This window comes from Boleophthalmus pectinirostris, unplaced genomic scaffold (genome assembly GCF_026225935.1).
Source record: "Boleophthalmus pectinirostris isolate CB_2022bp ecotype Guang Dong unplaced genomic scaffold, ASM2622593v1 HiC_scaffold_763, whole genome shotgun sequence".
NCBI lineage: Eukaryota > Metazoa > Chordata > Actinopteri > Gobiiformes > Gobiidae > Boleophthalmus > Boleophthalmus pectinirostris.
This window is the reverse complement of record NW_026571503.1, coordinates 1-25,000: the sequence shown is the minus strand read 5'-3', so window position 1 is coordinate 25,000 and position 25,000 is coordinate 1. Positions and strand designations below refer to the sequence as shown.

The 25,000-nt window shown below is 37.5% G+C and overlaps 3 protein-coding genes across 3 annotated transcripts; all 3 read left to right on the top strand.

Annotated features, from left to right (window-relative positions):
• Nucleotides 1-257: 257 nt before the first annotated feature.
• On the top strand, nucleotides 258-2,785 carry polr3d (polymerase (RNA) III (DNA directed) polypeptide D). The gene is made up of 9 exons (XM_020935522.2): nucleotides 258-415; nucleotides 807-969; nucleotides 1,039-1,082; nucleotides 1,150-1,304; nucleotides 1,406-1,530; nucleotides 1,600-1,750; nucleotides 1,907-2,142; nucleotides 2,225-2,377; nucleotides 2,461-2,785. The coding sequence occupies exons 2-9, from the start codon at nucleotides 808-810 to the stop codon at nucleotides 2,575-2,577; spliced, it is 1,143 nt and encodes a 380-aa protein (XP_020791181.1). The 5' UTR covers nucleotides 258-415; nucleotide 807; the 3' UTR covers nucleotides 2,578-2,785.
• An 868-nt stretch (nucleotides 2,786-3,653) lies between these two features.
• On the top strand, nucleotides 3,654-11,596 carry LOC110169849 (glycerol-3-phosphate acyltransferase 4). The gene is made up of 13 exons (XM_020935432.2): nucleotides 3,654-3,802; nucleotides 4,387-4,978; nucleotides 6,070-6,139; nucleotides 6,221-6,521; nucleotides 7,262-7,336; nucleotides 7,427-7,516; nucleotides 8,615-8,708; nucleotides 8,807-8,922; nucleotides 9,005-9,060; nucleotides 9,142-9,227; nucleotides 9,991-10,119; nucleotides 10,208-10,287; nucleotides 10,412-11,596. Exons 2-13 carry the CDS (start codon nucleotides 4,811-4,813, stop codon nucleotides 10,518-10,520), a joined length of 1,374 nt encoding a protein of 457 aa, XP_020791091.1. The 5' UTR covers nucleotides 3,654-3,802; nucleotides 4,387-4,810; the 3' UTR covers nucleotides 10,521-11,596.
• Nucleotides 11,597-12,022: 426 nt separating this feature from the next.
• inpp5l (inositol polyphosphate-5-phosphatase L) lies at nucleotides 12,023-24,842 on the top strand. Its single transcript, XM_020935528.2, has 16 exons — nucleotides 12,023-13,016; nucleotides 15,364-15,405; nucleotides 15,478-15,578; nucleotides 16,117-16,204; nucleotides 19,143-19,206; nucleotides 19,754-19,857; nucleotides 20,112-20,164; nucleotides 21,282-21,401; nucleotides 21,592-21,676; nucleotides 21,760-21,855; nucleotides 21,966-22,040; nucleotides 22,283-22,356; nucleotides 22,627-22,741; nucleotides 22,826-22,894; nucleotides 23,583-23,641; nucleotides 24,675-24,842. The coding sequence occupies exons 1-15, from the start codon at nucleotides 12,957-12,959 to the stop codon at nucleotides 23,622-23,624; spliced, it is 1,188 nt and encodes a 395-aa protein (XP_020791187.1). The 5' UTR covers nucleotides 12,023-12,956; the 3' UTR covers nucleotides 23,625-23,641; nucleotides 24,675-24,842.
• Nucleotides 24,843-25,000: the final 158 nt, after the last annotated feature.

The window sequence follows — 25,000 nt, the reverse complement described above, 5'->3', positions numbered from 1 at the left end:
TTTCTGTGTATAATTAATGTATAACACTGTATATGTATATCACTGTCTAATACTTCATCTGTGTATATATGGACACGTTTTATGGCACTTCCTATCATCACCACGCGAGGCGCAAGTACTTCTATGAGAATTCAGTCGTTCATAATTTTGTTTTTGTAGTATGATAAGGACATCATTGTGGATGCGCATTTTAAACATATAATCATTTATTATTTTCTCATAAAACAAACGCGAAGTGAATCCGTTTGCTGATTGGTGCCAAGCTTACTCACGTGACGATCACAAACAACAACCCGGAAGTGTCATGGCGATGGGATCCATGCTGAAACAAAAATAGAGCACGCTTCATGCATATTTTGGTTTGAGTCTTTAAGTTTGAGTATTTTCTTGCATCAAAAGATCCGGAATATTAAAGGTATTTCATTTTAGGAACAGTTTACAACGCCTTTTTGCACTATGTGCTTCTGTTAATATTGCATCACCAAATGTGATATGATTTGGCCACGTGGCTAAATAATTTCTTTATACTTTCTTAGCTAGCAATAAAGAAGAACATGTGTTTAATACTTTACTAAATGTAATTTGAGTGTTGATATAGCTAAGGTTGAAATAACCTGTCCACTGACTAAGTTAGAAGGATGTATTTTATGATGTAATTTTGTCATCGTTGGAAAAAAACAACACTCAATTAAAAAAATAAAGTGCCATACAGCTTTACCTGAAACTCTCCTAAAACTGTTACCACATTAACGGATTATTTTCTTCATTATGTTTATTCTTTTTACTACTTTATTTGCTTGATTCAGGATGGCTGACTCAGGGTCCAGTGAACCCAGTGGTCAAAGAGTCCCAAACCCCAGTGGAAGTGGGATGGGGCTGCTCGCAGGGCGCAGAACATCTGCTGGCCTCTCCCCTGGAAGAATGCCCTCTATACGCTCTAGAGACCTGACTTTGGGGGGTGTTAAAAAGGTACTGAAATATAAACTGTTACAAATTCTTAAGTGATGTGTTAATACTCTATTTTTGTAATATTTTTAGAAAACATTTACGCCCAACATTATTGGAAGAAAAATCAAAGAAGAGTAAGTACCACTTAAAAAAAAAAATCTGATACAGTATGCAAATGTATCACTATTTTGATTGTGATAGACCTAAAGGACCTGAGGGAGGACAGCGGAGAGAGAGGCGGGAAGACCGAGGCAGAGGTCAAAGAGATCGAGGCAGGGGCAGGGGCCGAGGAGAGCTCATTCAGTCTCACTCCATTTTTGAGCAAGGACCTGCTGAAATGATGCTAAAGAAGAAAGGTGCAATATTTCTCTGGATTGCTTATAGCCACCCCCTCATGCATGTTTATGTTGATAATATGTGCAAGGGATTTTATTCATTTGAAGTTTGTTTCTTACAGGTGTTTATGAGAGTGAAAGAGATGCCCCAAGTATGGGACCTTCACCCATTATCAATATTAAAAAAGAGTACAGGGAGACAGAGGAGGAAACCAAAGAGATTCTACGCAAACTCGAGAGAGATAATGTAAGCTACTTATAAATTATACATTTAGTTGTAACAGACAGTAGCTAAGAAAATGGCCCTATTTTACAGTTCATCGATGATCCCTTTCTAAGAAGTGAGCGTCGCTGTTGCCCAGTACAGCTGCCCCTTGCTGTGTCAGGTTGGGGCTTTAAGGAGGAGTTTAATGTTAAAACTGAGAAAGTAGAGGAGGACATAGAACCAATGGACACATTATCTGAAGGTTAGCTATCTCAATTTGTAGCTATATCCATTTAAGATTTTGCCTAAAATGACAGAAAATTTAACACAACAATTCTAAAACATTTTTAGGTGTAATGCAATTGTAAAAATGTTAATAATATTTTCTCATTTAATCCTTTTCCCTTTTGTAAACTAGAAAAAGAGGAGAAAGTGAAGAAGACTGAAGAAACCTTTCGGCCCCCTCCTCTCCCTGAGCCTGAGGTTTTGCCTGATCTGATGCATAAATGGAGTCTCAGCAAAGGAGAGGAGCTTTTCTTCATGCAGCTCCCAGATTCTCTGCCTGGACAACCTCCCACCAAAGAGAACAAGCCAGTGAAAACAGAAGTGCAGTCAGAAACCGGACCGTCAATGCTTCTCAAGACAGAAACACAGGTATAAAGCCTGAAGAGTGACCCAAGAAATATACTGTTTATATTTTAGGTTTTTGAAACTTTTTTTATCGGCAAATCCACAGGAAGATGAGACTGACGAGAATTGCTGTAGTTTGAAGGATCTACGTGAGGGTCTTATAGGAAAGATGCTGGTGAGGAAGTCTGGGCGAGTGCAGCTTATACTGGGACAAGTGACGCTTGATGTCTCTTTAGGAACAACTTGCTCATTTCTACAGGTTAGTACATTCACATTCACAAGATTGTGTTAATTTCTTTAATTTATGCTTGTCTTCTCCTTTCTTCTGTCACATTTTAACAGGAACTGGTCTCGGTTGGAAGTGAAGGAAAAGCGGGAGACATGACTGTTTTGGGACACATCAAACATAAAATGGTTTGCTCTCCAGATTTTGAAGCTCTTTTAAAAACAAGTGCCTGATGATGGAGAAGCACTGTGCCAAAGTTCATATATGTCAAATATGTGAAGGGAATCATTGAGACACTAATATTTAAACTAAATATTAAATATAAATATTAAATATTGCTGCGTTTAAGTTGTTACAATAACTACTTTATTTTATCACTTGCAGCAACTGTAACATATTGTAAAATTGTGAATAAATCAGTGTTATCACAAAAATCCATAAGACTGATCGATTTTAACTGTTTCTTTTTAAAATCTAGATATTCAGTTGGTAGGCCAATATGAAGAACACTGTGTGTTAAATTGTTTTATATCTGGACTAGACCTGGGCATTGTACAGCTCCTGGGCCACATATGGCCCTTTGGTTGACTCTGACCGGTATATTTAAGTTAATTTGGAATTACAATATAAACATATTTTAGCATTTTACCTCATGCATGGACTAAAGCTGCATTGCTTTTATTTTAGAGGTGTTTTTTAAATAACATTTTTTGTGAATGAACCTCATTTTTTTATTGCTTTCTTGTAAGACTCTTACCAGTCTTACCAGCTTGTCAAAACAATGCTATTTACTGCTTTTTTATGAAGAAATACAATTAATATTATGCAGAACTGAGTTAAGCATTTTGGCCCTCCACAATATTTCTCATGTGGCCTCCATGGAAAAAATAAGTGACCACCCAGATCAAGACAGTAGTTCACATCTTCACAGCTCGTATGTCTGCCTAGTTGTGCCACAAGGGGGCACTTATTATCAATTTTCATATCTCTGAAATTATTGTATAAATTATTACGATTATGTTGTAATAATGATTTTCAGAAATCTATTTATGTTTAGGAATATTGTTTCAAAGGACATTTCTTTACTGGCATTTTCTACTGGGGTTTAATGTCTGTTGCACATACACATGTTTAATTGCTCTAAAATAGACTGCCGCAATAGCATCAATTTACAGATCTACTACTAAATTTAATTCTAAAATTTGTAATTAATTAAACTGAGTTTCATTTGTTGAGAGAAGGTTGTCGTTATAAGGAAGGGCAGTGGGCTACCTTCTAATGGTGCAGTACCGTTAGTCGCCGACAGGGGATATCCTACAGATGGCGTGTTCAAAACATACGCCGCTTGCTGCTGCTGCTGCTAGTGGAGGCCAGGCGGAGTTTGGCTACGGTCCGCAGACAAAGACTAGGGATGGGCGATGAAGCCTCACGACCCGGGCGCTGGACACATTACAAGAGGTCAGTCAACGATTTACTGATGTTGCTGTCATATCTGATTAAACTGTAGTTTGTTTTGCCGGTGCGAGTCCTCTAAGCAGCCAGCAAGTCCGCTAGAAGCTCACCAAGATAAAATGTAGCGGCGTGGAGGAGGCCACAAGCTAAGTTTAGCATGGAGTTAAATTCTCCTCAAGCACTTCCCTAGCCCACTCTCCACGTGGTTTAAAATAAATTGGCCAAGACGTACTATTTATTCCTAGAAAGTACCATCTGAAGGCATGATCTCGTGCTAAAGAAGGAGCCCTGCTAATAGTCCCGTCCCGCTGGTCGGGATGGAGAATAGCTGCATCATTAGAGCAGGGTAAAGGGAGGGCCTCAGTTTAGCTCTTATCTTTTTATTTAAACCTTTTGTGATCGTTTGCAAACACTAGAAGCGTTTTTGTGCCTCCTATTTCTCAGTTTGTTTGTGTAAGATGTGTATATTACGATGCTATTATCATTATGTAATGCATATGGACAACTACCACAGGTCATATTGGGGTAAATACCGTAGTAAATTTATTACAACAGCCTACTTGACAAAATTTTGTTTTGTTGTTTTGCAGGTTTGTTCAACATTAAGCTATAAACCTAGCCATTCTTCCCCACCGGCGAATAAGTGCTCCTGCTGTGGCCAGTTGTTTCATTGTTTACATCTTTTCACCGCTGAGAGGTCAAATATCAAGGGACATCTGCTGCAAACAGGACTAAGTAACGCTGAATTTTCAAGAACCCTTTTTCCAGGGAGTACTTTGTATCACCGTTAAGAGGGGGTAGTTGCAAAGAAGAATGGCATGAACTGGATATATAAAACACAACAAGATGTTTGTAGAATCAGTATTTTTTTCATAAAAGCAACTCTAAGTCAAACAAATGGCGATGATCTTTTGACAGTTAGGGTATCTTGAGGACTGGGGTTTGACAGTGCTCCTTCTTTTCTTGTTGTGGTTAATACATGCTTAATAATAGACTTTGGCTCCCTACTTCAAGATGGAGTTTTTTTTCAACCCCTTTGACAATTTGTTGTGTATCCTCCTTGGGATATCTTTCACTGTCTGGGTCACCCTGCTCCTGGTTTTCATCATCGTTCCTGCCATTCTTGGGGTTTCATTTGGCATCCGAAGACTTTACATGAAAACCTTGCTTAAAATCTTTGAGGTAAGGATTTCATTTGCTTTTGAATGATAGAAAATTGAAAAATAAAACATATTAAATAGATTGGATGTCCAGGATATTTTAACTGAATCACTTAACACTTTCTGAACGCTACAAGTGTTGAGCAGGAGCCAGAAAAAAACTGGACGAGAGCGAGATATTTGAGATGTTCTATGCTCAGGAGAGAAGTTCAGAGGGCAAATTCAGGCTGTGGTGCCAAATTATGATCTCCCACAAACCTACTGTTTGCCTTGACCTGTATGTCTGTAGAACTTTTTAAATATTTGTATTAATGTAATAAGCCTTTTTGTTTATTTAGTGTCATTCACATCCTTCTATCCACATTAACAGTTTATCTCAACAAGTCTGTAGCATGTGGTGGCTTGTTGTGAGCAAGTTTTGTGTAACTTAACTTACAGTGTACAGTAACTTAAGTAACTTACTTAAGTTACTGTAGTTAGAGGGTGCTTGTATAGGTAAAAGACAGTCCCACTATTTTTTTTCACCTGCATATTTGAGTGAAAGAAAACTGGATATCTATTTGCAGAATGGATAGGTCATAATTTTGTCTTTAATATGACTTTAAACAGCTCTTCCCTACATTTATCCAATTACAGGTGGTTTTATAGCTCAAAAATACCTAGAAAAACAGGCATTTGGACTGTGAATGGGGTTGCATCTCCACAGATCTGACCTGTAACGTGGTCTGGTTTGGTCTCCATGACAATAGACAGGTTTAAATACTATACTGTCAAACATTCCAGCCAAAGCAATAACAGCTTCATGGAAAAAGCATTTGACGGGCCTTCCACCAGAAAAGTTACATAATGCACTTTTTAAGTAGACTTTAGCTGGGGCAAATTCTTTAGTTTCAGTTCCACCAATCTCAACCTCATGTCACTGATCATGCTGACAAACTGTGCAGTCAATGTGTATTCACCTTCTCAAGTCTCATTATTCTTCTTATTCTGTATGTATAATTTTAAACAATATCATTTGTTTTATTGGCATTCTGTACTTTTTCCAGATGAAACATGCCCTCTCTTATTGCAACATCAGCTTTATTGCAGCTTTAATATTTTTCTGTGTTTCAGTGGGCCACTCTAAGATTAGAAAGAGGTGCAAAAGAGAAGAATCACCCCCTTTACAAACCATACTCAAATGGTGAGCTATATAATTGATTATTGAACTTAAATGTTGTGCATAAATATGTTATAACTTTGTAATCAATCTGTTGTTCTACAGCAATCATCGCGAAGGAGCCAACCTCACTGGAGGAAGAGATCAAGGAGATACGGCGTAGTGGCAGCAACAAAGACTTAGGTTCAGCCACTGAGTTTGAAATGTCAGACATCTTTTATTTTGCTCGCCGAGGAGTGGAGAGCATCATGGACGACGAGGTGACCAAGAGGTTCTCTGCGGAGGAATTGGAATCCTGGAACCTGCTCACTCGGAGCAACTACAACTTCCACTACATCAGCCTCAGGTTGACTGTGCTTTGGGGGCTTGGCGTTCTCATCCGCTATGGGCTCCTGCTGCCACTCAGGTATCTGCCATGGCTGACTGTAACACTTGTCTTCATCTTGTCACAAATAGAAATGATCACATTCAACATTTGTGTTTTTGCCTTTTCAATATTTCATGATAAAATACAATGTAATCTATTGGGAAAACTGGCACATTCCATGTGAATATGTATATTTTGTGTATATATTTTGTGCAATAATATAATAAGGACTATCCCACAGAAATGGGTTTATAAGTTTGTTTGCAGAGTAGACAGTCTCTGTGTTATGACTGGCTGTACTCCAACTTCAGTTTGATCAGGCCACTACAGGCCTACTCTCATACAAGCACTTAAATTCATCTTCAGATAATTTTGATCACCTTTAATGGAATAATGCACAAATTTCAGTTTTTATAAAAAAAAAAATCCTACCCATCTTAATCATACAATTTAACATTTTTGTGTTAGGGACTCTTTATGTAATTGAGGCAGGTTGTCTCATCAGAATTACTTTAATTCATCCCAGGGGAAATTATTTTCTGTAGTCCTGCTTTGCCAACCAGAGGAAGGAATAGCTAATATATATTGTTTTTAATTAAAACCATCAGTTTAAACGTTTAGTGGAAACATAACTTAGAATAAAAGTAGTTTCTATAGCTCAAATTACTAACCAAACTAAAGAATATGTGCACGTAAATACAACTGTATACAGATATAGATCAAATTTAACATCCAGGCAAGTGCCTGTTTTAACTGCAGAGAATTGTGTTCTTTTATAGGGTAACTCTTGCCTTCACTGGTGTGGGTCTCCTTGTGTTTCTCACCTCATTGATTGGACTATTACCAAATGGAAGGTAATGGAAAAAAACAACATCACTTTTAAACACATTATCTGCAGTTAATTATCCTCAAAATAAACTTCCATTTTGTGTGTGTTTCTGCAGGATGAAAAACCTCTTGAGTGAGAAGGTGCATTTGATGTGCTATAGAATATGTGTCAGAGCATTAACTGCAATCATCACTTACCATGACAGGTGAGCAGGATCTTTTGGTTTACACAGCCAATGTTTGAAATCCAATTAACTCTGTTGTTAAGAACTTAATAAGCACATTTTGAAATGCATGTAATCTTGTATACATTTTTTAATGTTTCAGTCTTAATTGTCCCAGTTTAAAATGCGCACTCTAAACAGAATGCTGGTTTTGAATATAAATGACCTCAGTGCTTGCCATAAATATCTCAATTTGATACATTTTTAGGCTGCACTGCACACGCATACCACAGTGTAATAGGGATGAAACTGAAACTAAACCTGGGCTAGATCAGGACCAAACTAAGTCTACATCCAGATTAAACTGGGCTCAAACCAGGTCCAAACCAGGACAAGTTGTGAACGTACCCTTTGTCTAGTCTTGAGGTTCTCCTAGATCAGTAACAACTCTCAAGGGTCGTAATTTACACCAGACTACGTGTTGTGGCAAGGCTAGAAAAATCAGACATTACATAACCATGGATATGTTCTGAATGTTAGACAGTTGAACACTGGCTGCCTGAGGCTTCTCCGGACGTGCCACTTGGATTCAAAGGCTGGTTAAAGTGAAACTGAAAGAGTATTATTATGAAACCTAAATGTTTTTTGTTTTTTTTAATGTTAAAATGGGCTGACCATTAGTTATTATATCTAGTAATAATACAATAACTGAAATATTATGATATCATACAGTCAAAAGTTTCAGAGTAATATTGTGAGCCATCACAAGTCTCTGCTTAAATTCATTGTTATGGTGAGATTTAGATGTCGCTACATCCCTGGTAATAATGTAAGCTTTCCTTTAGTCCCCTTAAATATCATGTGCCCCTTGTATGCTGGTTTGCCTTGCTCTAAAAATACACATGACTGAGAACATGTTTAGCTCATCTTCTTTGAAGATTGTAATTTGATCTCTAGATTGGTGTAGGTCTGTAGATTTTCACCATTGGTTGCTTTGTTTTATCTCAGTTGATAATTTGATCCTACACATATTTGACATACTATATTTTACATTTTGCAATTGTAATGTTACTTGTCATATAATTACTTGTATTAAGATATTTTACTTTGAGATTGCTTGACTAGTGAGATGTTTTGTAGTGAGAACAAACCCAAGAATGGAGGAATCTGCGTCGCCAACCATACCTCACCTATTGATGTTATCATCCTGGCTAGCGATGGCTGTTATGCAATGGTAAGAACAGTTGTCCACTAACAATGGATGCCACTCTTTTACTATGTAAATTCAAAACTGGTGTTAAGTGCTATATCTATGTTTGTTTTGTATATCAGGTTGGGCAAATTCATGGTGGTTTGATGGGGGTAATTCAAAGATCTATGGTAAAGGCCTGCCCACACATTTGGTTTGAACGCTCAGAAGTCAAAGACAGACACCTAGTGGCCAAAAGGTGACACTGCAACCAACAACCTGATCATTGTTTTCTATCCTGTGTTGTTCATGTTAACTAAAGCAAATGTATTCTTTCACAGACTAAGTGACCATGTGGAAGACAAAACCAAACTCCCAATTCTTATTTTTCCAGAAGGTATACGACATAGAAATGAACATGTTCTGTAGCTTGTAGCTTTAGGCAACTGGTTTCTTTTTATTTATTGACTCTTTTCAGGTACTTGCATCAATAACACATCTGTTATGATGTTTAAGAAGGGAAGCTTTGAGATTGGAGGAACTGTCTACCCAGTTGCTATTAAGGTAATTTATCATGTATGTAAAGTATATTATAATGTAAATATAATTGCCATAATAATTAAAGTGAGGTGTGAAATGGATACATAGAAATAAATTAACTTGATTAAATTGAAGGTCTAATAAATTAAAATTTTATAATTTTTATAATTTTGATAGGAGTGGCAAAGGAGAAATCCAGTTTGTTAACTGGACAAACATCTATTTAGGTCAAAAATGTTCGCAGCTCGTACAAGCTCCTTCAGTTCTGGTCAGAATGCTGGAGGACACATCCTTATATCTGCCTGCAGGGAGGAGATAACTAAACTGAAACTACTCTGAAACTAACACCCTACTTGTTTACAGTCGCTGACTAATTGAATTTCTCCTTTGCCATGGATTCTACCTGGATGACTGAGTGATTCTACACATTAATAAGAGTGGATTACTTAAAGCAGAGGTCTCCAACCTGTAGCTTGGTAGTTACCAGTAGCTCTTCACCCCCTTCCAAGTAGCTTGCCAAGGAATTTTAGAATTCTATGTATTGTGGATAATGAGTTAAATTTGAATAATTACCATTGTAAATGTATCATTTTGATGCCTAACTTGGTGCACTGATAAATGTATAATGCTTTCTGTTTTATAAGCATCTAATTGTTGCCCATCTAAGGCTCAGCGTGACTCTTTGGCATTTTCTTTCATAAAGGTAGCTCACTATAGAAAAAAGGTTGGAGACCCCTGATTTAAAGTATACTTTCATATATTTAACTTTTATTGCTTTTCTGAACAGTATGATCCTCGATTTGGAGATGCTTTTTGGAACAGTAGCAAATTTGGAATGGTTAACTACCTGCTGCGCATGATGAGCAGCTGGGCTATAGTTTGTAGTGTGTGGTACCTTCCACCAATGTCACGTGAGGTGAGTTGGACCAGGCCAGCCAGTAAAATCATAAAATAATGTGGGTATATAAATGCCTACATGCATTTACAATGCATTTGTCCCAAAGGAAGGAGAAGATGCTGTCCAGTTCGCCAATCGTGTGAAGGCAGCCATTGCCAGGCAAGGTGGATTGGTTGACCTTCTGTGGTAAGATGATCATTTTAAATAAGTCCTTTAGAATCCTTAATCTTAAAAACAATTAAAACAATTAAAAACTAACAGTTTTAAAATTTTAATCACAACTCTTCTTCAATATTTTGATTGACTCTAGGGATGGGGGTCTGAAGCGAGCCAAGGTAAAAGATACCTTCAAAGAAGAGCAACAGAAGCTGTACAGCAAAATGCTGGTGGGCACTCAAGAGGACCGCAGTCGCTCATGAGGGACCTGTAGAACTATGGACTATGGTCAGCTCTGCTCCTGTCTGTTGACGCATGTGAATTGGAGAAGATCCTTTCAGATGTCGACAGAACTCCATTTGGCTTCCTCAGTCACTGCCGTGGTCTGGCATGTTTCAGTTTGCATTGCTCTTTGGGGGTCACTCTTTGGGGTTGCTCTGAGTCTGCTGCACTTTGTTGGAAGAACAAATGGATGCACTCAGGCAGTGTTGTCTTCCTTTTGTAGAAAAAGCCAACTTTCCTATTTTTGTTTAATAGTTTGAGATTTTAGAAGTTACTATAATTTTTGTATCACAGTATTTATGTTGCATTTACCTAATACTGGGACACTAGAAAGACCTCATAATAGATAAGCTGTTGCTTGAACTGACTTGAGTCCACGGGAAATGCCTTTCTTGTTTTAAGGCAGAATTACATTTCATTGTATTTTTTAAGCATTATTCAGGGAGACTCAAAGAGGGATGTTTTGTTACATATTTGGGTCTTTTCTGTTGAGTGTATAAATTTTACATTATGATATGGAAATTAGAACCCAAAGTTAAACTGTTATTGTTGTTACAGTTCCACTTAATCATCTTGTTTTAATTTTCAAAATAGGGTATTCATTAAAATCAACATTAGGCTTTATTTATTTATTTTTATTATGGCCTTAAGATTAAAATCTTTTTTTCTAAATACAATGCATTCACATAATGCCAATTTCTTTAAAATTGCTTAAATAGCAGGTATCAGAAATGACTGCACTGATCCTGTATTGTTCATCTCATTTCAACATCTAACGTTTTGGTTTGTTTCTTTTAACCAGGACTGGCTTACTTTGAGTGACATATAGCTTTAAGTTGCCAATCCCCAGCAAATGAATGTGAATTTGGTATTAAAAATTATAAAGGATTTTAAACACGAAAAGGGATACTGAATTAATTTGTGAACCTTTTATCTGCCCCATCAATGATCACTCTTCTGTGACTCTGAGGAGAGAGTGAGAGATGACATTTTTAACTTATATGTTCCCGCAGATAGACAGCCACAGTGACCATGAGTAAATAAATGTTCAATGTTCGCCTGGGGCTTCACTTGTCTTAATTCACTAACCGAGGTACTGTAATGCAAAAATACTATTGAAATTCAAATTTGCTTATAAATTTGTAGATACTATTGAGCCAGCGTTGTTTTGTCGCTCTGTTATGTAAGCTCCTAAAAAGATGGTCTTTTCTAGCCAGCGTCTTTGCATCTCAGGCCTCCCTTTAGCGCTTTGCCTTTCAAGCACCTTTGTCCCTACACCAGTAATGGGCATAGCAGCATTTGCTTGTACTGCCGTGGAAATAGTTTAAAACAGATTTATTGAGGTTGTTGAACAAAACACACAGTAATAGAAGGAGGAGTTAAAGGAAACAGGACGAAGAGTGCAAAAGGGTGGCTGTATAAACAATACCATGGTTGAGCAGCTCCCTGACTGCACTATGGTGAGCAGAAGTAGGGCCCCAGCAGTCTCAGCCAAGAGGGGACTCCTTGTGGGCACAGGGCCATAAAAAGAGCAGTTGTATCAAAACTACAACTTTAAGTTTGTGTTAACCGTTATTTTTAGTCTATATTTAAAAATAAGATTTTATGCTAAACGATGTCTTATAACAACTTATAAAAAAGACAAATGCAGAATAATTTATAGTATGCTTCCATCAGGGTTTAGGTTACGATTAATCCGTTCACATAATCGGGGCAGTGGTAAAACTTGTAAAAAGTAGCCTACACCATAACGCTGGTATTTCAAAACAAAAGGATTTCATTGGAAAAGGAGAGGTGAGTGTAGTCTAACTTCCTGTTTACGCAAGAGAGTATTTCATTGCAAGAAAAATACAATGGGCCGCATTGAACGCGTCTTGTAGCCAACTTAAACGCATTAAGTTGTTTTTTACGTTCAACTTGAATTGAAATTAGTTGTGTAAAGTGTTGTACATTGAGAGTTTAAACCAGGAAGACATTAACATGACAGCTCTTATGGGCGGAGCACAGATCTGTCAACATACCGCTGCGCCAGTAGCTTTGAACGAGGCTTGAGCGTCCCTTGAAAGCAGCAGATGCTCTGTCCAGTCTGTCTAAGTCCTCTAAGAAGATAGTAGTCCAATTAGCCGAGTGGAGGCGGACATCCACCCATACATGCCAAATTTCACGCTTTTTCGCCTAAACATGGATATGGACACTGCTCTTACGTGTGACTTGCAGCAGCCCGCCATCGGCAAACAAGTTAAACGTTACGTCCCAAGAAACGCTGTTCTGAGATGCCGAGATATTTCTGAGCGCTTGTAAGTTGCGGTCGGACTCTCACACAACAGTACCTAAAGCCTCTAGTCTATAAGCTCCTAGAAGAAGACGACAACTAGGCCTTGAAGCGAAGTTTGATTTGACAGTATCTGTTGAGGACCATGGAAAGCTACACTGATGTGCTTCTTGTCACCGCCAATGTCGGCTCACTCTTTGACAACGTAAGTGCCGCCACAACTTCACCAACACCGAGGTCGTCGCGCGCTGGCGTAGGGTCATATGAGCAAATCAATGTTTCAAATGGTTATACAATGGGTTACCTAGTATTTCCTTTACAGATTTACGCAGCTTTTCCTGTAGGCCTACGTGCGTTTTCCGACTAGGTGCTAAGTTACAGTGTGGTAAATGTACCTGCAAAAAGAAAAAAACAAAAAAACCGCCTAGTGCCATATTTCATTCGTCACCTGTCAGTACCGTGTGTGCAGGGCCGTAGTTATCCTTTCTCTTTTTTTTTTATAAACCTAATGAGTTCAGACAGGCACTATGATGCTGCAAGGTTATGTCAAAGTTTGCTGACCACGTGACCACCATTCACTGATTAGAAAACTTTATTATAAAACAGTATACAGGATAATTTTTCTGGTGGAGTGTCCATCTGCGACCTGCTACTGCTCTTCTCCATGGAGAATAGTTATTGCTTTACTTGGAATGTTCTACCACAGCATAAAATTATTATTTATATTTTATTTAGCCTATTCATTTTTTATTGAATATAACATGTAGCTTTCCACCAGAGACTTTCATAAGTTACTCTGGAACATTTTAGGCAAAGCAATACCATCACCAAGGAGACAAGTAGGTGTGTCGTCCCGAAACGTTACATAGTGCACTTTTAAAGCAGGAGACAAAATATGTATGGGCTATTTTTATGCCACTAATGCCTACAGTTGAATAGAACTCATTCCAGCAGAAAGTAACTATGGGCCTTAAGTGGGGTGGGCTACTGTAGGCCCAAGGGTGATGAATATTGGTCATATTTGAATTTATTTAGTTGGACAGTGCACACAAAAACATATACATAGAAAATATGTCATGTATCAGGTTTTAGCAAAACTAATAGTTTCCACCCGCAGTCCCTGGACCAGTTGATGTCACAAATTATCTCATATTATTATTGATTATAGGCCTGTTGATTTTTGTACATAGAACATTTAACCCTACTTTCACCTGTCATAGGTTAAAGTTTCTAATCAATGTAAGTGTGAACTGTTGGTTATTCAGTTACTATACATAATATATGGTTTCCTTCTTTGTCTTGACTTATCACGGTGTTCCCGATAGGTCTCACAGTGCTAGTTTTACTACTTCAATTTCACTGTAAGTCTGTGTTTTTAGTTGCTAAGGACTGAACAAAATATTTATGTGAGTAATATCAAAATACAGCACTTTTTTACACTGACATGGCAAAATATTTCATACAACTGAAGATGTTGCTCGGGGGCTGTTCATTGAGTCATGGAAATTTGGCTGAGGTTCAGCTCCATTTTTGTCTTGGTCCCTTTGTGGCTGAAATGTAAGCAGATTAATATCTCTCTGGCCTGTGGACCTGGGCCTGTACTGACTCACACTATTTCTGTAAATAAACAGACTTCTACATTTACCCTGCCCCTGAAATGAGAGGCCCTCAAGTATACCACAAGATAAGACCACAGGAGCAATCTGATCTGTCATGTTACCACCCAGTAACTCTTTGAATGATCAGTACAAAACACAGAAGTTGCAAAAATTAACTTTATTTGAAAATGTGTTTTAACTTGTAACTTTTTAAAATCTGTTACACAGCAGTCTCCTATGTAATACCTTTTAGACCAATTTGTAGCAGTGATGTTTTTTCTGCATTCACCAAACAAATGAAAATCTGTATGGATGTTGATTTTAGTTATTAGTCTATGCCTACCCTTTAAGAGAAAATCCTGCAAAATGGTAATGATTAGTAGTAGCCTAAGTTAGTACTTTGACTAGTTTATATGTCTTGAAGCAGTCATTGTCTTATGCACACATGCAAATACAATGCAAAATATTTTTAATTTTGCATTAGGCTACATTGTGGTGCATATGGTATAGTATTTTACATAAAATAGGGATCTATATTATACTCAGAACTTGGCACTGAAAAGGCCATTATCTACTTTTACAAGTGCACTCTACTGCAGTTGGTCAGCAAAATGACTTCACAAATAAATGAAACATTCATAGACATTCATGTTTGAAGTGGATATTTTGACGGATGATTGACACGTGCATGTCGCATAGGCCTACTGGTTTACAGCAATCAGCCAAGTGTGTAAAATGAACCCTGAAATATAATCCAGGCCAAAAGCTTTATGAATGTTTTATATTAGCTATTATTCTTTTCCATGTGTTTAAAAAAAGCTATTAATTACCAATTAATTACCTGAGTAGTAATAAAATAACTACAAGCCCCCCCCCCAAAAAAAAGAAAAAAAAATCAACATGTTTGAAATGTACTGCATATTGTTATGAATATATTTATTACTATATTTTTAGGTGGGCGAGATTCAAAGTCAGTGGTTAAAGGAGCTGTACAAGGTAAGTATAGAAAGTATTTATTAATTATGGAATTTCCAAATTTCTTCTGTCTAATTTTTTTTCCTTTTGTAGACCATTCACAAATACCGACCACGGTTTGTGGCGTTACACTTCCAGGAAGTCGGAGGAAAAGACTACATGGCCAACATGGGCTATGCCGAGAACTTCTTCAGGTAAGACATACGCTTGTGTTAGGAGGACAATAAGTAAACAGACTGAGTTCCTTTGGTGACAACAAGAGCAAATCACTGTATGCTACAATGCAAATGATTTTTGTGACGCTTGTCATGCACCAACTGTATGTAGAATCATTTTTTTGTTTGTTTTTGGTTTCTTTTTTGGCTTCTGTTCTGTTATTCTTGCAGTTAGTTGTGTTTCAACCCAGTTGAACTCTAAATAATATATTTTATGTTTCACTGGTCATATAAATGTTCTGTGTCTGATCCTGTTATCCATGTCAATTGAGATGTACAACATGCCACAAGCCACTAGGTGGAGACGTTGACTCAGCTTTACATTTACTGAACGTTAGACGTTAGAAGTTTTGTTTTTACATTAGGTTAATTTATTGTCTCTGTAATACCCTATGCTGCTAAATAGGCCTATTCCGACTATAATGCAGACTCATTCAGCAGTGTTCAAATGTTATATACCTTCTCCTATCTTATGCATTTTTTTTATCTTAAAGTTCTGTATGTAATGTTGTTACAGGAGCATAGAGACAAGTGAAGAAATGCGTGATTTTGATCGGGCCTGTATCTACATAGACAACCGCTTTCAAGCCGAGGACAGCTTCACGGTGAGAACAACATTCTGAAACAGGGTTTGACCCTTTGAGATACTTCCACTAGAGTGCGCTCTTCTTTGTTTGTTTATGTTGTTGCAGTATAGTGCAAAGCAAAGCCATTAATTTTAAGTTGGTTCCAATTTATTGTGTGTGTGTATGTGTGTATATATATATATATATATATATATATATATATATATATATATATATATATATATATATATATATATATATATATATGTGTGTGTGTGTGTGTTTCTCACCTTCCACGGGGGTTGGTCTCTCTCACCCTCATTCAGCTCGGGTCCTCTACCAGAGGCCTGGGAGCCTGAGAGTTCAGCGCAGTATCTTTGCTGTTCCCAGTGCTGCACTTTTCTGGACTGAGATGTCTTTTACTTTCCAGGCTCTCTCCAGCTCCTCCTTGAGCCCATGGTATTTCTCTGTTTTCTCGTGTTCCTTTTTCCTGATATTACCATCGTATTGCGATGTCCACCACCACGGCTCTGCTCTGCTATGTGTGTGTGTATGTGTGTATATATATATACGCACGCACGCACGCACACACACACACACACACACACAGATCATGTTTACAAATCATTCCTAGTTCATTATCAGTTTGTTTGTCCACCAGAAATCACAAAGAAGCCTATTCTCACTGTGTCCTGACTGGTTGTGTGAGTTGAGTGTTGTTGAAACTGGAGCCTTAAACCCACATAGATCACTATGATTTAGTACGAAACTATGTTGCAGTGATGCTGTTTGGCTTGGCCAGAAGGTTTGTGTTCAAAGACCAGTTTAATAAGTCATGCGTTTTGCAGACAACATTTCTTATCTTCATTTTTTGTTGAATTCAAGCTCCACTGGATTTCACAGGTACAAGGACAATGCTCGGGTCATTGGTTCATAATGTCATTTGGTGCTACGAAATTCAACTTTTTATTTGACCTCTTCAATTACGTCTGGGTGACTCAAGCTATAGCTGTAATTGTCTGTACAGCAGCCTTGATACTGTATATGAGCGAAGTACTATTAACCCTTACTCCTCCCAGATGATACTTTTACACTGGATATCTGACAGCAGGGGTCAATTTGTGAACCAGAGGAAGGTAAGAGCCAAAAGTCAATGGCCAGGTGTACAGAGACAGGCCAAAGTCAATGCATTAAACTCTAGATTAAAACTATTGATCCTGGCCTATTTGTAAACAATAAATAAGCCGTGAGGGCTTCGACGGACAGCTGGGAGTTAAGTTTGCCTGCGCTCAAGTCTTCTGCACCCTGCTCCAGTGGTCGCCCTGAGAGGTTTGCAGCGAGTAGAAGCCCCCACCAGCCGCACAATGTCTCATTCTCATTTGGTCTGTGCCACCTGCATTGATTTTCAATTTGTTTCCTGTTGGCGGGGGATCATCAGTTATAAGGGCCAAGAGTCGGTTTGGGGAGTTCTCCTTTCACATTCGCTTGCAGAGGCAAAGGGGGCAGACTTGCGTATACATTCCCAGTACAAATGGTGTTTTGATAAAAAATCACTTGTAAGTCAATATTTTTTTATTAAACTGTGCACAAACCTGATTGATGAAGACCGTTGTTTGGCTGAGTATGTGAAGGGGAATGTGTTTGGACTGTTCGTATGTGCACTTTCTGTTTTTAAAAAGACCGATATTTCCCAATAAACGTATCTAACCCATCTACTACCATAATATGAGTAATTTAACGTCCAACCTTGTGTAGGTTACACTATATAGTTAAGCTGTGATAAGCATGGGCCATATTTCCAAAGAACCAAATTTGAACTTGAAATTTTCTAAGCATTCATGTAAACACTCAACATAGGTGATGGTGGTGTTGTAGTGGTTCCCAATCTATTTTGACTTGACTATCCCCTAATTCTAATTTTTTATTACACTCTATTAACAGTATTGGAGTTTCTTTAATAATTATAATAATTAATATTATTACTTGTTTACTAGCACAATACCAATTTTATTTTCTGGTTTTCATAAAATGTATATCAAATATATTCTTAAAGATGTAAAATGTACTACTTTTTTTTTTTTTTTTACATTCAAATACCAGTGAATTCCACATTTCATTAAAATCTGAAAAAATTTCAAGTGCACCCAGGCAAGTGCTTGCATACCCCCAGGGATCTCCGTACCCCTGATGGAGAAACACTGGTGTAGTGAGTTATGTTTTGGCCCAATAACGGGAGAGACACTGGTTCCAGCCGCACTTAAAACAGATTAAAATGTTGGCTCTTTTGCACAGTACAGGTTTGTAATAACTTTGTAATGAGCTTGATTATCCTGTGACTGTTTGTAGCTTTACAATGAGGTCTTTTCGTTATTGCTTCCTATCAGATTAAAATGTCTTGGTGCAGTCTGAACGTTTTGGTCACTAATTACCGTTCACTGGAGCTGATCAAAGAGGCACTTCAGTTTTATTAAATAAGGATTATTTTGACAGCATAGATAGATGCTGCCTTCAGGGACAGATCTCTCACGTTTGTGTGGGACGGTCACGCCCTTCGCCCCTCTCTGCACCCGCTGATTTTTCTTGTGCCCCCGCTTACTCAGGCAGCATTGGCAGACAGCAAGCCAACTGCTTAATACCTTTTAAATTGTTTTAATTTTCTGTCTTTATTGATCTCAAGAGGAATGATTAATCAGATCAGTGGAGCAGGCAGTTAGTACATTAAAAATTGTCAGGCCTTGTCAGGGATGATTTGGTGCTGAAGTGTGTGGAGAGCGTGTGTGTTATGTGCTCAGTGTGTGTAGACTTTTGTATAAATAGTAAAATAGTGCAGGTTGTGTGTGTGTGTGTGTGTGTGTGTGTGTGTATGTATGTATGTATGTATGTATGTGTATATATATATATATATATATATTTATATTTATATATTTATTTATTTTATTTATTAGTATTAGTATTATTTTCTGCTTTCTGGTTGCAGGCTTTGGGCAGCATGTATTTCATCCACAAGACACTGAAAAACATCTTACAATATGATTTTAATGGTAAGACTTTTTCCCATAAAATGTCTGTATCAGTCAGAAACAGCAATAACAATGTTTGTCATGAACGAATGTCTGTTTAGGCTTGAAAAATTTAAAAGAAAAAAAGGGAAAGGTTTAAATCATATTTAAGAACCTAAACATGTTTTGAACTATTCTTTATTTCATTTTTTATCTTTAAACATTGCTGCATATTTCCCTTGATCAAACTTTGAACTTAATATTTTTGTAGTATAATTACTGGTTGCCTAAACTGAAAGCGAACAGTTTAGCGTTTAAACCTTAGACTTCTCTGCTGCATAAGTCCGATCACGTTATCCATGAAAAAGCTGCTCACAAACACTTATGGAAGAACCATAAAGAAGTGGAGCTGCCAGTGTCTGTGCTGCTGTCTGCCTCGGCACGCCTAATGTCTCTGTTATAGATCCTCTCATCGCGTATGCCACTCTGATGAGGTTAACACCAGTTTATTGATTGCTGTTTGCATGTTTTTTCACTCTTTTACATGTCACAGCTCTCACCTCCCCTTTCTCTCTTCTGCCTCTCACAGTGAAGGATTTTAGACCTGTCTCAGGGCAGAACAAGTACATGGATGCTCTGGATTGCGTTGCTACTGTGGAAAAAGAAAAATTCCCAAAGAATTTCTGGCCTGACGTAAGTATATACAGATGACGGTGAGTTTGTGCATGCATTGATTTGTTTGTTGGTAGTGTGTATGTCAGTAATGGGAGGGGTACTCTGGGACCAAGGGGAGAAGTGGGGACAAATGAGTCTTCTGGGGCACAGAGCTGTCTGCCGCCTCTGACAGGGAGATGAGACAAATTATGTGAAAGGATCAATAATTATCAGTTTGGCCTCTCAAAGCTCACTGCTGTTTAGTGACTCGTGCTCATCCGTCTGTGTTGCAGTTTAAATGGTCCAGAAAGGGCTTCATGAGGACACGCTGGATTATACACAGCCAGTATGTATGCCACACACACAAATTCCAAAGCTCAATTAATAGTTTGTGGATTTTAGAAGCACTTAAATTGAATAAATAATCACTTTTGATAGAAATTAATGGTTTAGATGGAAAACAGGATTAAATGGTACACCCAATGTCATTCAATTACTCTGTGTGTAAATCATATGGGACAAGTGGGCAAAAATGCAATATATTGGAGGAATATATTTTTGTTTCTGGAATATATTCATGTTTTTTTTTTCCTAGAACGATTATGCTTTAACCTTATCATTTTAGTTTTCAACATCTACTATATTTACCAAGATTTATAGCCTAAGATTTTTTTTCTTTATCTTCTAGGGCCTTAACTTGTCAGGTTTAAACCCACCTAAACATTGTAAAAACAAGAAGAAAGACAAGAGATTAATCAGGTTTTACTTGCGAGGAGAACGGACAGAGAGCCGTCTCTTTTTATTTCCTTAGGGTGGTCCCTAGCTGCAATGGGTGTTTCTTTGCTCTAAAGGGAGGGGGTGAAAACAGCAGAAACACCAGACATCATTATTCATTGTACCAATATGTATTATCAACAGCAGGTAACTGGTAAGGTGCAACTGTGTAGCATATCAGTAGTCAGGGAGTCAGGGAGTAGTAAGAGACAGTTCCTTCCCTGCAACCTTGAGAACTGTCTCTTCCCAGCAGAGCGTTGAGTCAGCCGTTGTGCACGCAGGTGGAAGGCCACTGCATACAGTTTCTCAAGCACAAAGAGATTATTCAAATTCACACAAACAAAATACATAGAAAATATGGGATAATATAAAAATATTCTAACATAACTATAGAGAGACTCCCAGTCTGTTGTAAATCAGCAGATCAGTCAACAGATCAGTTAGTTTCAATATGTTTTCCAGTGATAGTTAAAAAAAAAAAAAAAACTGTCACAGCAAAAGTGTGACAGAAGACTAATGTCTGTTTAAGAATATACGGAAAACCTCTGTATCACAGACTCTTATTATATGACTTCCTGTTTTGTCCTGTCACCTGCCACTATTGTTGGTGTGTGTACAGACTACAGGCAGTAGCGATAGTAAACAGATATTGCGATGTGCATGAATGAATGACTATGTATTTGTAACAGGGGCTTGGACCTGGTGAACATCCACCTCTTCCATGATGCCTCTAACCTGATTGCCTGCACCTCAAGTCCCTCTATTTACTCTGCAAACCGCAAAAACGCCCTCCGATATGTCATTAACAGGTTAGATATAAAAATGCATGGAAAATGTTATGTATGAAGAATTTAGGAATGTTGTCCAAGTATTTAGCATATCTGTATTTATTTGAAATGCATTTCTGTAAGTCAGAATTGATCATGCTGCATGTGTTTGAATAACAAATGTTTTGCAATAATAAAAAAATAAATAAAGTTGTTTACTTGTCTTTTACAGGATATCAGACAATCAGCACACTCCCATGCCTTTTTTCCTCTTTGGAGATTTTAACTTCCGTCTCGATGCACTCAGTCTCGTGCAGGTATGATTAGAATTTTATCGCAATATCACTTAATGACGCTTTCATTCATTTAAAAAAGTAAACCTGTTTTATTTTGTGCACAGCATCTGTCCACATCAGCCGAGGTCCAAACTGTAAAGAAGGACAGCAGTAATGAAGTCGAGAAGATCATTTGTGAAGAGAAAGATAATGACCACAAAGTAATTTATTTTATTATATTATGATTAATGAATTCAACTATTAATTAGTTTAGTTAACTAGTTTAGTGGCATGCCTTTCCTCATTTAACTAGTAATCATTTGACCTGCAGGTTTTACTTCACATTGAGGAGAAATTGTTTACCTATCTACATCAAGCAGTTTTCAGAGAGGACAATGGCCGAGCGGTAAGAAAATAATATTTACCATTTACTCTTGCTGATCTCCAAACTTGATAATGTGTCAGCCAGTAAACCTGAAGACATTCTGATGTGATTGATTTGATGATTAGAAAACAACAGTAATGAATGGTATGAATCACATGAGGAAAATAAACACAAAGGAAAAACAATAGCAAGTAACCTGAATAACCTCACATTTACAAACTAACCCCAGTAACCCATGCATTTTTCTTTCACTTTCACTTCAGCTTTTAAAATACGACAAAGAGGTTTCAGCATTTCATGATGTTATAAGGGAAGAAGATATCATGTTTCCACCAAGGTAAATACATGTCTTACCCTGAGTAAACAAATCTGACCATGTTAATAAAATTAAGAGGAATGTCAAATAGATATTTATCAGTACACATGGAGGAAAATATTTAAATAGCAACGATTATATACGTAATTATTACTTATAAATGCAGTGCAGATCAAACAAGTTATCTCATAAGTATTTTCTTTTACTTTTGTTTTTGATGTTCATTACTAATATTATTATTATAATAATATTCTAATTATTCTAATACACGGGATTTTCTCTGCCTCTCAGCTATCCCTACAGTGAAGACTACACTAAACCAACCCAGTACATGAACACACGCTGTCCAGCCTGGTGTGATCGTATTCTCATGTCCCACAGTGTCCAGGACCTCCTCCTACACTCAGTGAGTCCAACACTCAGTACTTATTGCCGTCCTTATACAGTATTTTCTATTTCAGCACATGTTGAACTTCAAATATAATTTCAGCACGAGGACAGTGAGCACAGCTTGGTCTACAACACAGTGGGTCCCAATGTGTGCATGGGAGACCACAAGGTAAATAAAGAATATTTGATATTTATTCGTTTATTTAAGTGATTAATCTAAGTGTAATTAAAATATGTTAAGTGTTACTGAAGTCTTTAAAGGTGCATTGCACAACTTTTCTGGTGTAGGTTCGTCACCTGCTTTTCTCCATGATGTTATTGCTTTGTCTAGAATGTTCCACTGTAGACCTCAAACCTATCTGTTTCAAGGGAGACACCTGTAGGCTACATTACAATTCTGATCTGCAGAGAGACAACCCTATTCACAGAGAGATTTATTGTATTTTTGAACAATAGAAACACCCATAATGAATAAAGGCTAGATAGATGTATTTAATGGCATACCATGGAACATTCCAGTCAAAGCAATAACATCTCCATGGGCAATGTTCCCTCTAAGGTACACGTGATTGCACTGCCAGACGTTCAGCACGTACATCAAATTATTTGCAGCACACTTTACGGGGCACTTATTTCCCAGGGTGACATGTCGGATGTTGCTCACAAGGGTCCAAGGAATGCTCAGGGAGTTAGTGTGTTTGCTCAGACAAAAAAAAATTAGGGGGAACATTGTTCATGGGGACAACCATGTGACAGATCCTTCTCCAGAAAAGTTGCGCAGTGCATCTTTAAAATCTTTTGCACAAAAGAAAAAAAAAACTATACAGCAGAATTGTATAATTTCTTTCTTTTTGTAGCCTGTTTTCTTGTTCTTTGCACTGAAGACAAACGACCACTGACCCTTCTCCTTCTTATGGTAATAACACTAACACAATGAATAGCCACTGTCTTTAAGCCTTTAAGCCTGCTCAATGTTCAGTTCAATGTGTGAAGTGATCACTGTAATCTGGCCCTATTTGTCCCTGGAGGGCCATAACGGGTGTGGGCCCTGTGGAGTTTGGATATGAACTAAGATGAAGTGCTGGTCCTACACGAGCACTGCTGTGTGCCTGTTGTCACTAAACCAAAGGCTATCAGCACCATCCCCTGATCTATGTTTGTTAAATCCTGTCCGCTGACACCGCTGCCATGTGCTAACTGCATCTCTGAGTGTCTTTTCAATAATTACCACCCTGATGGCCGGCCAGAGACACATATATTGTGCTGGACGGGATATTGGCACTTTTACGGTCATGATTTTGTTTTCTCTGCCATTTAAATTTATTTTCCACCAAATTTATAGCGTTTTAACAAGCACACCACTTGAGAAGCATGCAGAATGATTAGAGGCACGGAAACAATGGAGAAGCATATTGGGGCTTTAAATTATTTGTCTGACAGATTGAGCAGTATTAGCCTATGCCTCAGTGACTTTACATTTAAGGCTACAAGCAAGGCAGCTGTGCAGGCCACCCAAATATACTGCATAACATATTTGTACTATAAACTATTTTTGTGGGTATTTCAATTTTTATGGGTAGTTTTCATCTCCCGAGTAAGGATTATTTTTTTTTTTATAGTTAAATTAAATAACACTTCAATATTTGATTTGATGTTGTATAATGTTTTGTAAAATAAATACTTTACACTTATACCAGACTTTTTAAACAATATTTATACATCTTAAAACATGTGCAGCATTAGTAGAACTGCCCCTTTTGTACTGAAACTACTTTTGTACTTTTCCAATGAAATAACAAAATAGTGGCGTTCCCCTTCTTTTCAGTGCAATAGTCAAATTGAGCCACTGTTTATAATGTAACATAGCCTAGTCTATTTTTGTATTATTTTGCATGTTTGTTTTGTTTTGTTTTTCTAGTTATATGTGTTAATTGTTTGTGTTCTTACAGATTTTGAATACAGGAGCTGTTTAAGAACTGATTCCAACCATAACTCAGCAGTAAGATGCCACACCAAGACCTCTCTTTACTTAACAAGAACAAAACTGAACATCATATTGTCTTTTAAATATCTATCTTTTACTCAGTGGACCAAGAATGAAAGACTCGAGTCTCCTTTTTGTGTTTTGTATTTTGTGTGTGTAAATGTTTAGCCAGAAGGATTGCAGTGACACATAGTACTATTCAGTTATTATCATGTTTATTTGTTAACACTTGTTCTGATTTTAGGTATTTATTTTGCTGTTGGAAGTAAACAGATATGAACAACAGTCATG

Coding starts and splice junctions, on each gene's coding strand:
- polr3d (XM_020935522.2), top strand. CDS start 808: ATGGCTGACTCAGGGTCCAGTGAACCCAGTGGTCAAAGAGTCCCAAAC. Junction 1,531..1,599: donor GCAAACTCGAGAGAGATAAT/GTAAGCTACTTA, acceptor CCTATTTTACAG/TTCATCGATGATCCCTTTCT. Junction 1,751..1,906: donor AATGGACACATTATCTGAAG/GTTAGCTATCTC, acceptor TTTGTAAACTAG/AAAAAGAGGAGAAAGTGAAG.
- LOC110169849 (XM_020935432.2), top strand. CDS start 4,811: ATGGAGTTTTTTTTCAACCCCTTTGACAATTTGTTGTGTATCCTCCTT. Junction 7,517..8,614: donor ATCATCACTTACCATGACAG/GTGAGCAGGATC, acceptor GATGTTTTGTAG/TGAGAACAAACCCAAGAATG. Junction 10,120..10,207: donor TTCCACCAATGTCACGTGAG/GTGAGTTGGACC, acceptor TTTGTCCCAAAG/GAAGGAGAAGATGCTGTCCA.
- inpp5l (XM_020935528.2), top strand. CDS start 12,957: ATGGAAAGCTACACTGATGTGCTTCTTGTCACCGCCAATGTCGGCTCA. Junction 21,677..21,759: donor ATGCACTCAGTCTCGTGCAG/GTATGATTAGAA, acceptor TTTTGTGCACAG/CATCTGTCCACATCAGCCGA. Junction 21,856..21,965: donor AGAAAGATAATGACCACAAA/GTAATTTATTTT, acceptor TTTGACCTGCAG/GTTTTACTTCACATTGAGGA.